The 15,244-nt window shown below is 40.8% G+C and overlaps 1 protein-coding gene across 3 annotated transcripts in view; it reads right to left on the minus strand.

Annotated features, from left to right (window-relative positions):
• Nucleotides 1-12,864, minus strand: part of RABEP1 (rabaptin, RAB GTPase binding effector protein 1) — a 40,648-nt gene extending 27,784 nt beyond the window's left edge. The window contains exons 1-2 of one of the 3 annotated variants that reach the window (XM_039720433.1): nt 12,795-12,864; nt 1,093-1,221 (exon numbers count right to left, since the gene is read on the minus strand). In XM_039720433.1, the coding sequence (XP_039576367.1) occupies nt 1,093-1,221; nt 12,795-12,849 (184 nt within the window). In that variant the 5' untranslated portion in view covers nt 12,850-12,864. Of the gene's footprint in view, nt 1-1,092; nt 1,222-6,075; nt 6,208-12,794 lie in introns of those variants that run through there. The other 2 variants (XM_039720435.1, XM_039720434.1) reach the window with 2 other exon arrangements.
• Nucleotides 12,865-15,244: the final 2,380 nt, after the last annotated feature.

Below are 15,244 nucleotides of genomic sequence, written 5' to 3' on the forward strand. Positions count from 1 at the left end.
AAGGTAATCAAATACGTAAAAGGACATTAATCCTTGTGTAAAAAAAACCAAGACTCTGTAGCATTAATATTCTTAGTTTTCAAATGATTGTATTAAAGATGGGTCCCAACAGCCCCAATGAACATTTAGGAGAGGATTTTGGAGACAGGGAGGGGGAAAAACTGTGCAGGGGGTAAAAAAAAGAAAAGTAATTGCTTGTATATTCTCCTCTGGTGTCCTTTCACTTCAGTAGCTGTGAAAGTTGGGGTGTTTTTTCTTCCCTTAACACAATTTATTTTATATTTTTTGACTGTACCAAAATGGGAGAATTATTGCTGATCTCATCAGTAGTGTCTTGTATTTTAAATTTCCTTTTATCCAGCCTGAGAAATACAAGTAAGTAGGCTGGCTGTATGATCCAATCTTCATTATGCCTGTTGTATTTCTGCTCTCATAAACTTATACAGCAGCTGCAGTCTTAATGCATTATGTTTTGGCTCTGCTTTCATATGTTAAAGACAGGAAAATCATCAGAATTAGATAAGTCAATCTGGCTCTCAGAACAGCTATCTCTACTCTCAGATCCTTCATCAGATATTTGAGCTCATATGATTTAAATTTTCCTATAAATTGTGTTATTGAAATAGATGCCCTTGGCTGGTATTAAAACTTTTATAACGTTTGCCTGCTTGCAGCCTACCTCAGATGGAAATTGAAGACAAATAAATGCTACATAAAAAAGGCCACAGCATAGAAACAGCACAGCATCCAGACTATGTCTTTCCATTTACTAGATCAGCTCCTGCTCAGAGAGCACACCCTGAATTCAGGAAATTAGTATTAAAACTCACTAATAGTTTTAGTGAGTTTTATACTAATTAAAACTCACTTTAATTAGTGGTATTTCTGCATGGACATCAAGTTGCTTTGGCTCCTTTCCATGAGGCATGTCTTTAAATTTAATTCTAAAGTTCATTCTAGGATGCTCAATAGACACCTATTGAATCTCTTACATTCTTATTATAACTGTTTAAAAGACTATGCTTTGTACAGGGATTATTTGAAGATGAAGTTCAATAAATTTTAGAATAATTCAGAGGACTAAGAACTTACCTTCCTTAGCCAGGTATAACTCCTTAAATTTTGCTCTCTTTTGATTAAATTCTTGCTCAAGTTGCTGCTTTGTGCGCAGAAATTCTGCATTGACCTTTTCCAATTCTGCTACCCGTTGTAGAAGAGCATCTAAAAATAAAGCAGAAGATAAGGTACCTCACTAACAGTTATCCAGACATCCCATTCTGCAAGGCTGAGGTTTGGGGCTTACTCTTTTTAAAATATCTTTACTCATTAGCTCTGCTGCTGCCCCATGATAATGAGGAAAACTAGCCAGTCCTGTAAGGAACAAAGGAAGGTAGGTTTTCTTAAGACTTTGACACCAAATTCTAATTAAACATCTCTAGGGAACTAGAGGGAATGTGGCAGGGAGTTCTGCAGAAAACAATCTTCCAAAGAAAGCCACAAATTGGTATATACAATGAAAGAAGAAATAGAAATAATTCTGGTGATGGCTTTTCCCCTGGGAAGTGTGTGAGGGCTGAGCAATAAAGCACCAAGTGCTCAGAGGCTGAGGTCAGAGAAAGCCAAGTGACAGCAGCTCAGCTAACAGCTATGAAAGGGCAAAGCACAGGAAGGAAACGCTGTGAGCTAAAAATTAGGTGCCATTATCAATCCAGTCTTCAGTTCTGCATGTTAACCAAAAGATGAACCAGATTACATCTGGAGAAGTTTGCCAGAGGATGACCACAATCTACAGAGAATTAATTGATTGTGAGATCAAATCCTCCTCATTTTCAGCAGGTAAAAATTCTCAAAGGGGCACATCACTGTTTTCTGTAATTTACCACATCAGCCCTTCATCTGGTGGTACAACAAAAGAAGGAAAGTAGGAAGTCTACAAAGATTGTTATAACATGCTTGTTATTGGAAAAATCCCCTTATGATACCATTGTATGATGCTATAAAGACCCCCTACAACCACCAACCTATCTGCATGTGCAATATGAACTTCTTTGCACCTCGAGTTCTGCTGCAGGTGGCAGTTTCAACTTGCACACTTCAGAATTCAAATATGAAATAGAAAGAAAAGACTGATGAACCAGAACAAAACACATCTCTCTGCTGCAATGCACTGGGGAAAAAAACATTCCATATGAGTCTCTGTGTGTTCTGCAAAAACATTTTGTGGGCATGTTCCAACTCTGCTATGCAAACTGAATCACTTCAGTTACAGCCTCTATACAGCACCAACTAGATACACAAAATATGGATCCATCAGAGGTGTTTGTGTAATCCATCCAACACTTCCCACCACAATCAAGTAGTGAAAACACTCCAAAGGCTACATGACTTCAGCATCAAACATTCAGACTCACAAACAGCTGGAATCAGCTCTACAGCTTGCAGTGCTAAAACACTGGATGGGCAATGCCACTGAGATGGGGCCAGTTATTTTTGGTACCAGATGACGTAGAGCAAGAGCAGACACAAACAAAAGGACCTTCTAATAGCACAGGTATGTTTTACTGATTGCTGTTCATAAGAGCTTATGGTGTCACAAAATACAGCACCTAATCTCTTCAGCTCTGTACTGAATAAAAGAGAAATGCACTGACAAAATTTTCATGTTGCTTTTTAAAAAGAAATCCTAATTTGGGGATTTTTTTATCACTTTAAATACAAACACATAGGTTTTTCCGGCCAGCAGAGAGGGGGGATAGTTCCTTATGTGATAGATCCTTATGTGGATAGTTCAAAGCCAACTGCACAGGAGTGTTCTCCAGAAAATGAAAGGAATCTGCAGCAAAGACACACTGAGAGCAAAGCTTCAAATGAGTTCAGAGAGAGTCTCGATCAAAACCAGGGATGAAACAGCACATGTGGAACCAGGTCTGGGTAGAAAAACCGCTTCCCAAGGTTAAAGGGTTGCCTTTGATCTCTTGCTGAAGTCTTGCAAAGGAAAGGGTTTGCCTGTGTTTCCACTCCCCGCAGTCCTGTGAGTGATGCAGAGCCCGCAGCCACCGTGGCACCTCCTGCTCCACTCCCCACCAACAGCTGGGCTGCCCTGAGGAGCTGGGCTTGAGCTCAGCCTCAGCTCCTCAAGGGAGACTCCTGGAGGCCCTAGAGCCTGAGGGAGCTGTGTGCCAGGGCCAGCCAGGCAGCTCTGCATCCACAGGTACCACCCTGCAGCCTCAAGCACACATTCCAACTGAACAAGGAGGAATCTGGGCATCAATCACCTTGCACATGCTCTTTTGAAGACCACAAAAATAAACTGTTTCATTCTACAGTTAGTAATCCTGAAAGTTAAATCAACTGTAGACTCAACTCTCCTGCCCTCAAAGATGACTAGAACATTCCTTGTTTACTCAATTCCCTTTCCATCTTCCTTCAGCAGAGAGACAGCAGCAGCTGTGCTGCTGCTCCCATCAGAAAATGCAAAGCACCCAAGCTGTACTTCTTCTGAAGGTGTGAGTTGCTTCTGCTGAGGTTGGAAGGGCAAGAGGACACCCCAAGACCAGAATGTTCAAGTGCTTTCAGCTGGGGAAACAACAGACTCATCCTTTTGAAATCTTCCTGCCCAAACAGAAAGAGGGAGGGCAGAGTCACCAAGAAGGAAATGAAATTTAAATATTTATATTTTTATAGTATTCCCCCTTCTCTTCAGCCTGGCAGTTATGTCTAAAAAGTAATAAATAAATAACTAAATAATCAACTTCCTCCACAACTGAGCTCTGGCAGCTGTCAGGGCCAGCTGCAGGCATTCAAAACAACAAGCAGTTTAAGATCTCAACTGCAGGTCATCCATCACTGCAACTGTGCATTAACATTGTTCTTTTGATTCTATACTAAGTTTAAAGTGGTTTTACCACCTGTGCTACATATACAGCTCAGGACAGAGCTCGGCACATCCCCACTCAGTGAGACAAGGCACAAACTTGAGGACAACAGGCTTTATAGGTCAGCATCAACCCCCTCAAATGCACCTGCATAAGAAGTAAAAGCAAAAGAAAGTTTATTTTCTGAGACACCCTAACAACTACCACCAACTTTATTTTCTGAGACACCCTAACAACTACCACCTTTCTGCTAAGTGATTAATTTCACAAAGAAATTATTTTCTTCCTCAGAGGTACAATTTGTACAAAAAGCCACACAGACACTTCCCAAAATGCAAGTGTGATCCCAAGCCCAGACTGCCAGGCACAGGTACCCTCGGGCTCTGTGGCACAGGTTAAAGTCCACCTGGGCATGCACTGGAGGCAGTGGCAGGAAATAGGCTCATCCATAGATTTCCAATTAGGCCTTTGTCATTTATCACCTAATTTTCATTCTGAATTTAGGCTCAACTCAGCCCAGGCCTGTAACAGAGCTTAAAAAGCAAACTTAGCTGCTTTAAAATCATTTTAAAGGCAGCCCCAAAGCAAGCCGTCGATCTGCAGCCGGCGGTGCCCGGGCTGCCAGGCGCCGTTCCCAAGCTGCCAGTGCCAGCTATCAATGTTTAACCAGGGATGAGGCAGAGCAAACACAGCCCGGGATGGGCAGCGCTGCTGGAGCCGGGCCCGGCTGCAACCGGAGCCGGGGTCACACACGGCACCGGCACGGAACGCTCTGTATTTCCTCACAGCAGCACTGTGGAGACCTAATTCCCTATTTAGGGCCCTAAGTCATCAAGAAACAGAGACCCTAAAGAAACTGCAAATACCCTATCAATTTCTTAACTTTGTAAACACAGCTGAGAAAACTTTAAATTAAAATTGATCTGCCAAACTAAAAAAAATCCTAACAAGAAATCCTTTTGGCCAACAATTTAAAATAGTGCTTTTTTTCCACTGATTATTAGGCTAAAAAGACTACAGGTGACAGAGTCATAGATGCCAATTAAATCACTAACTTGATTTCTAGCTGGCAACACAGATTTTGCAGACACTCCAGGTCAGACACAGGGATCCCCATCTCCTGTGGAGCACTGACATTACAGCAAAGTGAATGTCGTCATGTGCCTTAACCAGGGAGAGGAACTCAACAGAAGGGCAGCAAAATCTATTTCAGAGCAGGCTCATTGATTTACAGGAGAACCATGAAACTGCTGCAATACATGAAGAGAAACTCTAGTGAAAAAAGATACAGCTTTCTATTAACCCCCTGCACTGCAAAATTCCAATTCTAGGAAAACACAGGAAAAACATACATTTCTTAGTGACTAGTTATTTATACGCTGTTCCACAGATCAGCTCCAAAAAGAGTTAAATTTTATATATGACAGTTTCCAGTTACACAAACATGTAGCGATCATTCCAGAACTAAGACAGACAAAGCTGATTATCAATAAGACTATTTTTGAGTACCAGGTCTATTTATAAAATTAATGCCACAGAGCTTTCTGCTTGATATTTAAAGAATCAAACATGACATCAAGAGTTCAGTCCAACATAGCTGAAATATGAAAACAGAGCAGAAAAAACCTACATGTACAATCAACTTTTTGGAGAAAAAAAAAAACATAGTTTCTGTCATTTTCTACCCTTCTTTTGCTGTCATCATTGCTTGAGACAGAAGTATGGAAAAATACTTATTTCTAAGAGTTTCTACTATGACTTTCTACTATTTTCTATGAGAACTAATTTTCATCTATTGCAACATCATTCTGGAGCCACAATTCTGCTACTACATAAACTTTTAATCTAAGTCTGCCACCAGACCATTCACATAGACTGCTAAAAGCTTTTCTTTATTTTACTCAAACAGGATTTGATGTAAAAAGAACAACCAGCCCCCCTCCCCCCACACTCTTACAATAAACCCCAATTTAAACCACTAAACCCCCAATAAACCCCAGCTGTTTGCATGAAGCACTCAGAAGCAAAGGAACAGATTATAGTTCTTTGAATAAGCATGCTAAACAGAAGCAATTCCTCACTTATGAAATGGGGTTGCTTTTTTTCAAGAAACATTTGCCCTTACACACAGATATCCAGCAGCAGCAGATCAAACTGGAGGGAAAAAAAGAAAAAAAAAAAAAAGGAAGAAAATAATTACTTGCTTTTCTCAAACTTGCATTTGCAAGCATGAAGCATTTAATTTACTTGGCCAAATGGCTCAAGCTCGCTGGTCACTGGTCACACACTTTCCTTGTTTTATTTGAGGGCAGAGAATGACCCCTGACTTCTCACTTGCCACCTCCTGTTTCAGAGTGGCACCAAACGCCTCTGACTGTCACAGCTCCCCTTGCAGAGCGTTTCACTGGGTGTGGTGAGAACTCAACCCCAGAAGGGGAAAAGCAGGGGGTTCTGCCCCACAGCTGAGCCCTGGCACAGGACCTGGAACTCAAGCCCAGAAAGGGGAAAAGCAGGGGGTTCTGCCCCACAGCTGAGCCCTGGCACAGGACCTGCTCCCAGCTCTGAGCTGCCCTGCAGAAGGAGCTCAGGCAGTTCCCCATTTCGGGCAGTGCAGCTTTCAGACACTGCTGCATTCACCCAGCCATTTCTGGCTGATTGTGCAGCTGAAGGTTATTTGACATCCACAATTTGTTCTCTATTGACTAAACACTCACAGGCAAACAATCCAGTACCAATTTAAGGCCAAATCCATAAAAACTTGGTGTTGCTGACAGATGCAGGTATCACCATGCAGATCAGAGCCTTGCTGCATCATATCTGTTACAGAAGCTTTATATTTATTGCAGTAAATCGGCAAGTGCAGGATGAAAAATATTCAGCCAAGCACTGCATGTTACCAACATCTAAACACATAATAAATACTCTATTAACATCAAGTGGAAGTGCGCAGTATATTATTAAAGTTTGAAAGTAATGTTATTTTTCATTGAAGCTGAATGACCAACACCTTTCCACTATAGTCTGTAATCTCAGTAGTCCCTATTCCTACTCTTTATTTTCCTTTTTTATGCTAAACACCTTTTGACATCCTACATTAAGGATCTTAGAGAGAAAATGAAAAGCCATCACTAAATTAAAATAATTAAAATCTGAAGAAATTTAGATGTTTGAATAAATGGGAAGACTCTCTTCTATAATACAATCAAGAATCACAGAATGGTTTGGGCTGGAAGGGACCTTAAAGATCATCTCATTACAAACCCCTGGCTTGTACAGGGACATCTGCCATTAGATGAGGCTGCTCCAAGCCCTGTCCAACCTGGCCTTGGACACTTCCAGGGATGAGGCAGCCACAAGAAGAGAACAAGCAAAAGGGGGAGAGAAAATAAAGGTCCTTTAAATGGCTTAACTAAACCTGTAGAGATAAACAGCCATATGCAGTAACAACTAAGTAATTTTCCCCAACAGCACAGCAAACATCTTCATGCACAATTACAAGGAAAAGAAGGCCAACACACAGTTTCTCCTTCCCCATTTTTTCCACTTCCACTTTCCGCTTTTTCTCCCTTTTCACAGCACTCACAATGTGTTAACTACTTCCTTGCTTTGTTATTGCCTCCTTCATCTTCTTTCCTGGACACAAAAGCAGGCAGCTGCTTCCTTGGGTCCAGATCTCCATCTCATGACACTCCATTTCACTCAGTAAAGGAAAATCACACCTGACTTCCAGTTTGGTAAACCCACTTCGTGTGACAAGTAATGCTCTTCTATACACTAGTCATTCTGACCCCAGGTTAACTTAAGTCCAGTTTTAAATTTATGCTTAGTTAACCATTATTTACATTGGACTGCAATGGAACACTGCTCACTCACATCAAGCATCACAGGAATGAACTTAAACATGGATGTCCGTGTTGACAAAAGTGAGCTTGAATTTTTTTCCAACAGCTTGTTTTCATTTGCCAAAAGCATCATTTCTTCCCAAGGACAGTCCCCTACCTCCATCATGATAGCCTGGCTTTTTGTACATCCCTGCTCACCATAGTAGCTGCTTCTCTCATTTAAACTAGGCTGCCATCAGAACTCTCAGTTTTGTGCACAGTCTTCTCCACGTTAGTCCCAGCTTAACTCACAAGAAGCTATACCACCATTAGTTTTCACTCTGTTTCATCTCTGTCACTGGTGTTTTGGTGAGGAGAACAATTCATCCAGAAATTGCAGGAAAACACTGTTGGTTAGCTTTTTTTTCCAAGAAAATCAACCACACTCTCTGCTTTATCAATTCTTTGAATAATTTAAATAGGGCAGCAGCGGATGAATCACAGAGTTGGAAAAGTCAACCAGATAACACCATTAATGGAGTCCTATGGAAAGGATTTTGGCTGTGTCCTGCTGCTACCACCAGTGAATCTCCTCAGAAACACAGTGTTGCTAAGCTTGAATGCATATCAGAGTATCTCAAAAGTCAACAGCAAGCTACAGTCTGGTGAACTTTGAATTCATCTACAGTGACACAAAATGGAGAGAACAGTTACCAATCTCATCACAATCACCAGCAATTTCCCTGCTGCATAAATGCTTGCATCTTGTTGCCCTTGCTTTAATATTTTTTCTTTTTTATAACTGCTCTTTTCAGGAGGATCCATCTGGAAAAAAAAGAATAAAATAAAAAAAGCCAAACCACAACCGCTCGGTGTCTCCTTGGATTTATGAAGAGGGTTATTTACTCTACAGGCTGTGGACATTTACCCAGACCAGTCACTGCTTGAGCAAACAAGAGCAGGGTGATGGCAGCACAGAACTGGGCAAGGTAAGTCCCCAAGAACCGGGCACATTTCTCCAAGAGGGTTCACAGCTGGATTACACGGCTGCCACTCCAGGACAGCCTAGGTAGATCTCCACAGCCTGCAGGCACAGCAAAGCTTTTCCAGCATTTCACACATCTGAGCTCAGACAATGCAGCTGTCAAACGCTTCACACATGTCCCTGCCCCTTTCATTTCACCAGCCTGTCCCTCCTCATTACCTGCAAGATAAACACCAACAGAAGGTGTTTTAAGCAGGCACAGAGGCTCCTCCAGCCTGGAACCAGACCTCCAGCACAGCCACCTATTCCCTTCCACAGCATTTGAAAACAAGTCCCCAAAAACGTCAAGTCACATAAATTTTCCTGACCAGAGCAAGACTGAAAATATGAATGAGCCTTCATATTTACACAGGAATATTTCTGCCAAGTTTTTCCACACTACCACGTCTCATCATTTGTATGATATAATCAGAAAAGCCAAAACCGGATTACACGTGGCAATTCCACTTGATAGTGAGGTTTTCAGTGTGTCTTCCCAGTAAAAGAAAATTTAAGTTGAGGATATTGTCTGTTTTAGAAAACCAGCAGGAATCTGCTGTTCTGATGAAATAAAAATATTTCAGATTAAGAGCCATTTAGGGAGAGATTCTGAAATGCATTTCATTTTACAGGAGACCCCCTACACAATTTGCACTCTGAGCACCACTAATATAACTGTTCTCTTAAAATGTAAACATTTGCTAAACCCAGACAACAGACTGATTTTCTTTCAAGATAATTTAATTGCTGACTCATTTGCAGTGGGAGGGGAAAAAAAAATCCCTGTGACACCTTATTATATGTTTATCACTTCGCCTACAGATTTATTAAAGGCTGTCCTCTTCAGGCAGAAAAATGGGAATAAAGTATGACTCAACTCTCAGGAAAAAAGAACCAACAAAACAACACAAAACAACCCTACCGCATTGTTCTCTTTGATGAAGTAAGTTAATATATAAAAGAAAACCATTACATTAATTCCAAAATTCCCCCAGACACCACTAGTCTGAGATCTTGTGCTGTCTTGCTGTTTGTCATGGGGCCAAGAATTGAGGTTCAGCTTTGAGAGCATTCAGGCTGCAGACCACCCCAGGTACTCTGCTTCCCAATTTCCAAGTAGAAAGAACAAATTAATGATAACCTAACACAGTTTAAAATTCCAAGAAAGCGAACAAAAGTGACATATAGCTTGACCAAGAAGGTGATGTAGAAGAAACCAGAAAGAAACCAATGTTTGTGAAATTTATATAGGCAATGGCTTTTATAATTTACCGCTGCTACAAGTATGAGGACACTGCCGTTTAAAGCAAATGGACATTTCCAAAAGCTGAAATAAACACAAGAGCATGGAAACTCACTTCCACATGCACAGCTACCAGACAGCACTACAGTAATTTCACAGGTACCAGAAAAACTTCAGAAATAGCAGCAGCTCATACACAACTCAAGAGTTATGGATGTGAACAAGCAGCACAAAAGGGAGTTACCATCTGATTTCTCTCCTGCTGTGGTTCTCTACCCCTTGCTGTATAATCTGGCCACTCAAATTGGTATACAGAGAATAAACTGGGAAAGAGAACAGGTAAAAACTTATTTTCAAGGAATAGTAATTTTAAAATTTCAGTTGTCAGAACAGCAGGTTGTAGGCATGAAAAAACGGCACTGTAGAGGAGCCACTTAAAGGATATAAATCTTAATAAATGGCCTGGAAAATAGCCTGTTGCTAGATATATGTATGGAGACATTGTGATGATAAATATAGTATAACAAATAACAGTAAGAAAAGACAATTAGCATCTTTATTTTATAAGGAACAGGATACAGATCCTATTTTTTGGAGTAAGGTTTCTACAGCAATTTAATAGGTTCCCTGAGAACAACAGACTAGTACTCCCCCAAGCCTCTAGAATTTATTTCTTGACAGAAAATACTGCTGACATTCTATGTATTCATATTTTTTGCTATCACTTGTCAACTACATGAATTCTTGAACAGTTAAAAAGGAAGAAAATCCTCCTCCAGCATGAAATTTTCAAATAATTTAAAATATTCCAGGGGTCTAAGCAATACAGAACGGGAAGGCTTGACTAAGCCTGCAGTTACAATAATTTAAAATCAATTTCTGTACTGGTGGTCATCTGACAGGGCAACTCAGCACTCCCACCTCACTGTGAGCACATGTGCCTTTTACCCCCACCACGCTATGGGAGCTTTTGACAGCAGTGACAGCATCAGAAGTGACACAGGAAAAAGTTGGAGGGTGGGAGGGGAGTGAGTCTCAAACCAGGTCCAAAGCAGACCACACCTAGCACTTGGCTGAGCACAGAGTAGATCTGACACACACGTGGCAATGAACACACAGAGTAAACTGTGAAAAAAAAGTCAGAACGATACCCTTGGACTCTCATATTATTACTGTGTGGTCTACACCCTTCCTTTATGCCAGCTCTAATGCTTATCAGGTCTTTCACTAAATTAAACTAATTAATTCAGCAGTGAGTAGTTCTCAGCTGGGTGACTGAGCTGAACTGGGGTCAGTGATGGGTCCAATGTGCAGAGCTGGCACAAAGGAAATGAGGGAAATGCGACTGTGGGAGCAGCAAGAAGAAGAGAGCAGGAACACTTCTTTCAGTAGCAGCAACCTTCTAGACTGGCTTAGCTGCAACATGAAACCACAGCCTATGGGTACAGTCTGATTATCAGTTTAACCTAAGTGCTTGCTGTCTGCCAAAAGAAACAGTCTGGCCTTCCTTCTGTCCCCCACTCTCCCTTGTGGCTACTGAGATTGGTGTAGTCATGCAGCAGAACTTACTTTTTAAAGACTTGATGACTGATATTTGTAAGTGATAAATGACCTTTTTCAAATCCTGATTGCCATTCAGACTCTCCAGGGGAAGCTGACAAACTTAATTGGTATTAGAAAGCAAATTCCAAAGCTCAGGTTTCCCACCAGTGTTTGTACACACTCAGGTTTTGAACAAATGCAGCTGAAAGAGTTGCACTGCACTGCAGTTTCCAGTATAGAAGTGCTTAGACTGGTACAAAACCTAGAGCTGTAGATAAAAATATATCAGAAAACATCCCTATCCCACAATAAGATTAGGCTCACATTTACTCTTACTTGAAAGCAAATACACAGTTAGATTAGACATTGTAACAGGCCATTACAGCCCCTCCTGATGGATCCTGAGCTAAATGTAATCCTCAGGGCCTCCAACAAATTTAACTCTGTAACATCAGGAGTTAAAGCACCAGTTTGAGATTTAACATCTTTATCTTCAGCTTCATCTAAGACTCCAACAGAAGCTGTGAAGACCAGACAGACAGCTCTAATATCCTCACAGCTAGAAGTGTCACTCAAGCGCAGAACCCAGAGCTTGCCTAATTGCTTTCCCATTAATTTCACATGGGAGAAGATACAAACAGACATTGCAAGCTGGCAATTAAGAAAACCTTACTTGAAACCAATCTTTAAAAGAACATTTAAAAGATGCAGCATATGACATAAAGATGCCAGCCTGTCAGATGATCTGAATTAACAGAGCCAAATTTATGCTTTGAACTTCACCAAAATAAACCAAGTAACACCACAGATAAAATGTATCAGAGGGATTTTGGCACAGGTTACTGTTAATGGAAGATGAATGTTCCAATACTTGTGCCTGAAGTCAATGGGAGGCTAATACAAACTCCTGTAAGCCTTAGGAAAGACAGTTTTCTTAAAGGATACTTGACACAAAAATTTACTGTAGATAGTTAAAATACTTACTGCTTGACCAATAACTTCTAGCACTCCTCTGTGTTTCCTCCTGTGCAGATTAAGGCAATGACACTGAACACACACATGTAAGGATTGTATTATACTCTGTGGTTTTATCCGCCTTACTGTTTGCAAGTTACTGCTTTGTTATTTTTTAAAGCAACCAACCATGGTGCTGCCTCCTCATTTTGCATAGCACTGATGCAGCACAGATGAAAATAAATAATTTCTGTTGGGCAGTATTTTAATGGTGCCCAGCCATGCAAATACAAAGTTACCCTACCAAGGCAGGGGTGTGGGAGGTAAACACTTACACAGGAAACACTCATCAAAAACGGTGAGAGAGCTGTTTCTCCTTTTGCTGTGCATATTCCTCTCCTTTGTTGCCATTTAAACAGCATTGCAAATCTTGCTGCAATTATCTGCAAGCTAAAAACGTGTATTGGCAGAAGATACAATACAAACCACACAGTCTATTCAGGTCACTGGCTTAAAGGCATGGGAACACCATTATAATCAATGCTGGTTTGGTTTGATCCCCAGGTAATCCTTCCCTATCACCTCCAGGCTATTCCCTCTGGAATACACACAGTTAATGCCACCACTGCCTTCCAGTTATTGATTCCAATTCACTTTGCCATGTAGAACTTCTGTTATTGCATTTTTGCTCCACAGCTTTACCAAAAAACACTTTCAAAAACCACAAAATACAACAAGATAAATATTAATAAAATCCCACCCAAATTTAAATTTCTTCTCAGTGTGACTCACCACAGCAAGGCTTATTAAGTGCTTCTGGCTTATTAAGTAACTAAAAATCAGACTGCCTTTTTTTTTTTAACTTCAGGATTCTGGTTATTTTTCAGTCCCTAACCCAGCCAGACACACAAGACAGGGCTCTTAACTACACAGAACCAAATGAGCAGATCACAGCTCTGCTGTTTCCTGTCCTCCTCTCAACTGATACCAACTTTCAGAACTGCTCTGATAGCCAAAAGAAGGAACACTTCTATTTTCTACTTCTATTTCCAAGAGGCATAAGTTAACTTCCAGCAATGATTTTTTTCCAATCTGTGAAGCACTTACCTATTGCAATTTATAAAGATACCAAGGTATTAAAGAATTAGATGTCAGCCAACCTTGTGATTAGGTAACTGAAGTTCACTGTCTCAAAATTCTATAATCTGTTCTGAAAAACCACTCAGAACCTGGACATGTATAAGGCAGGGTTCTGCAAAGCAGATAAGTAGCTCTGTAAACCAAGAGTAAAGTACAATAAAATCTTCCTTCCTGAGTGACAGAACCTGGAGAGCTCTTAAATAAAAAAAAAATATATTTTAAAAAGAGTAAAAAAGCTAAGATTCAGCATAGCTAGGGAGCCATATTGTTTGGAAAAGCCATTTTTCACTGAGGAAGTTTGTACAGTCATGTGAGTTTCTCCAGAAGAGGAAGAATAGAGGGACTGGTGTGATCCCACAGAGCAGAGCAAGGCCTGGAGCTGCCAAAACAAGTGCAAGGTCCAGGGGATACCCCCAGACAAGAGGTTGCAAAAGGCAAGGAGAGCAACACTAAAGAAGCTGAGGTGGTGTCTGGGGAGGAGGGCTGAGGAAACCAGAGGACCTGCTGAAGAGCTGCACTTGCCCAAGACACTGCCAAATGACTGACTGGGTGTTTACCAGGGAGGGAGCAAAACCCTGAGACCAAAGAGCAAGCAAGGCCACGTTTCTGCTGCTTGGCTGTGTGGAGCAGGAATTGCCAGAGGAGATGGAAACAGACATAAAAGGTGATTCAGAAGCTTTTATTCTTCCTCTTCATTTTACTGAAGGAGCCAGGCCTGGGAAGAGAAACGCAGGATAGGAACAGGAAGGAGGGAAGCACCACCACAAGTCAGCTGAATGCCGAGGGGAGCTGTGGCTGACAGACGGAGACATGAATGGGAAAAAAAATAAATGCACACAATTCCTCTTTATATCAGTGGCCATGCTGCAGTTCTGCACTCTTAGGGTACTACAGGCTCTGCTTACCAAGCAACAAGACAACTCAGAAATTTTCTCAGGTACTTTCCAGGGATAAAACCCCTCCTCCTTCTGAATAGCACAGAAATATTAACCAAGGGTACACTGCTCACTCGTTCTTCCTATGCCAATTTACACAAAAATATCAAATGATTTAAATTTTTCCAGAGATAATTCATCATCATGCCTAACTGACTATACTATGACTAAAATGACACAATGCTTATCCTATTTATAGAATAACTTGTGGAGGATAGTACCATTAACTCAGCCACTACTAAGTCAGACGCTAAAACCAACTCTGTAAGTAAAGGTTGAACCACTGAGAAGTACCAGACCTCTGATGTAGAAGATGTTCCTCTGAAATACACACACACAATGGCTTTCATTGCAGCCTTGTTAGTAAATACTGCTTATCAGTGTTATCAGTTCTTACCTTGAAAGACTTCAGAGGAAAACCATAATCTCAAATTCAGGCTTTTTATTTTTTTTTTTTAACTACATATTTGATATTTTTTAAGAAGAAAAGAGTGTAGTTAAAATACCTAAATTTAGGATAGAAAACTTCACATCTGAGGAGCTCTTTTTAATAAAATGCCTGGAGTGAAAGCCCAGCAAATCTGCCAGTCAACCATCACCCATAATGAAGCCTATGGGATTTGGTCCACTCCCACACTGAGAGAAATTGTTTGGTTTAGCTTCTTGAAAGTTTTAAAACAAAATTCCTTCTTCAATCATTTTCAAGGGAG

This window comes from Passer montanus, unplaced genomic scaffold, assembly GCF_014805655.1.
Source record: "Passer montanus isolate IOZ18808 unplaced genomic scaffold, ASM1480565v1 scaffold44, whole genome shotgun sequence".
NCBI lineage: Eukaryota > Metazoa > Chordata > Aves > Passeriformes > Passeridae > Passer > Passer montanus.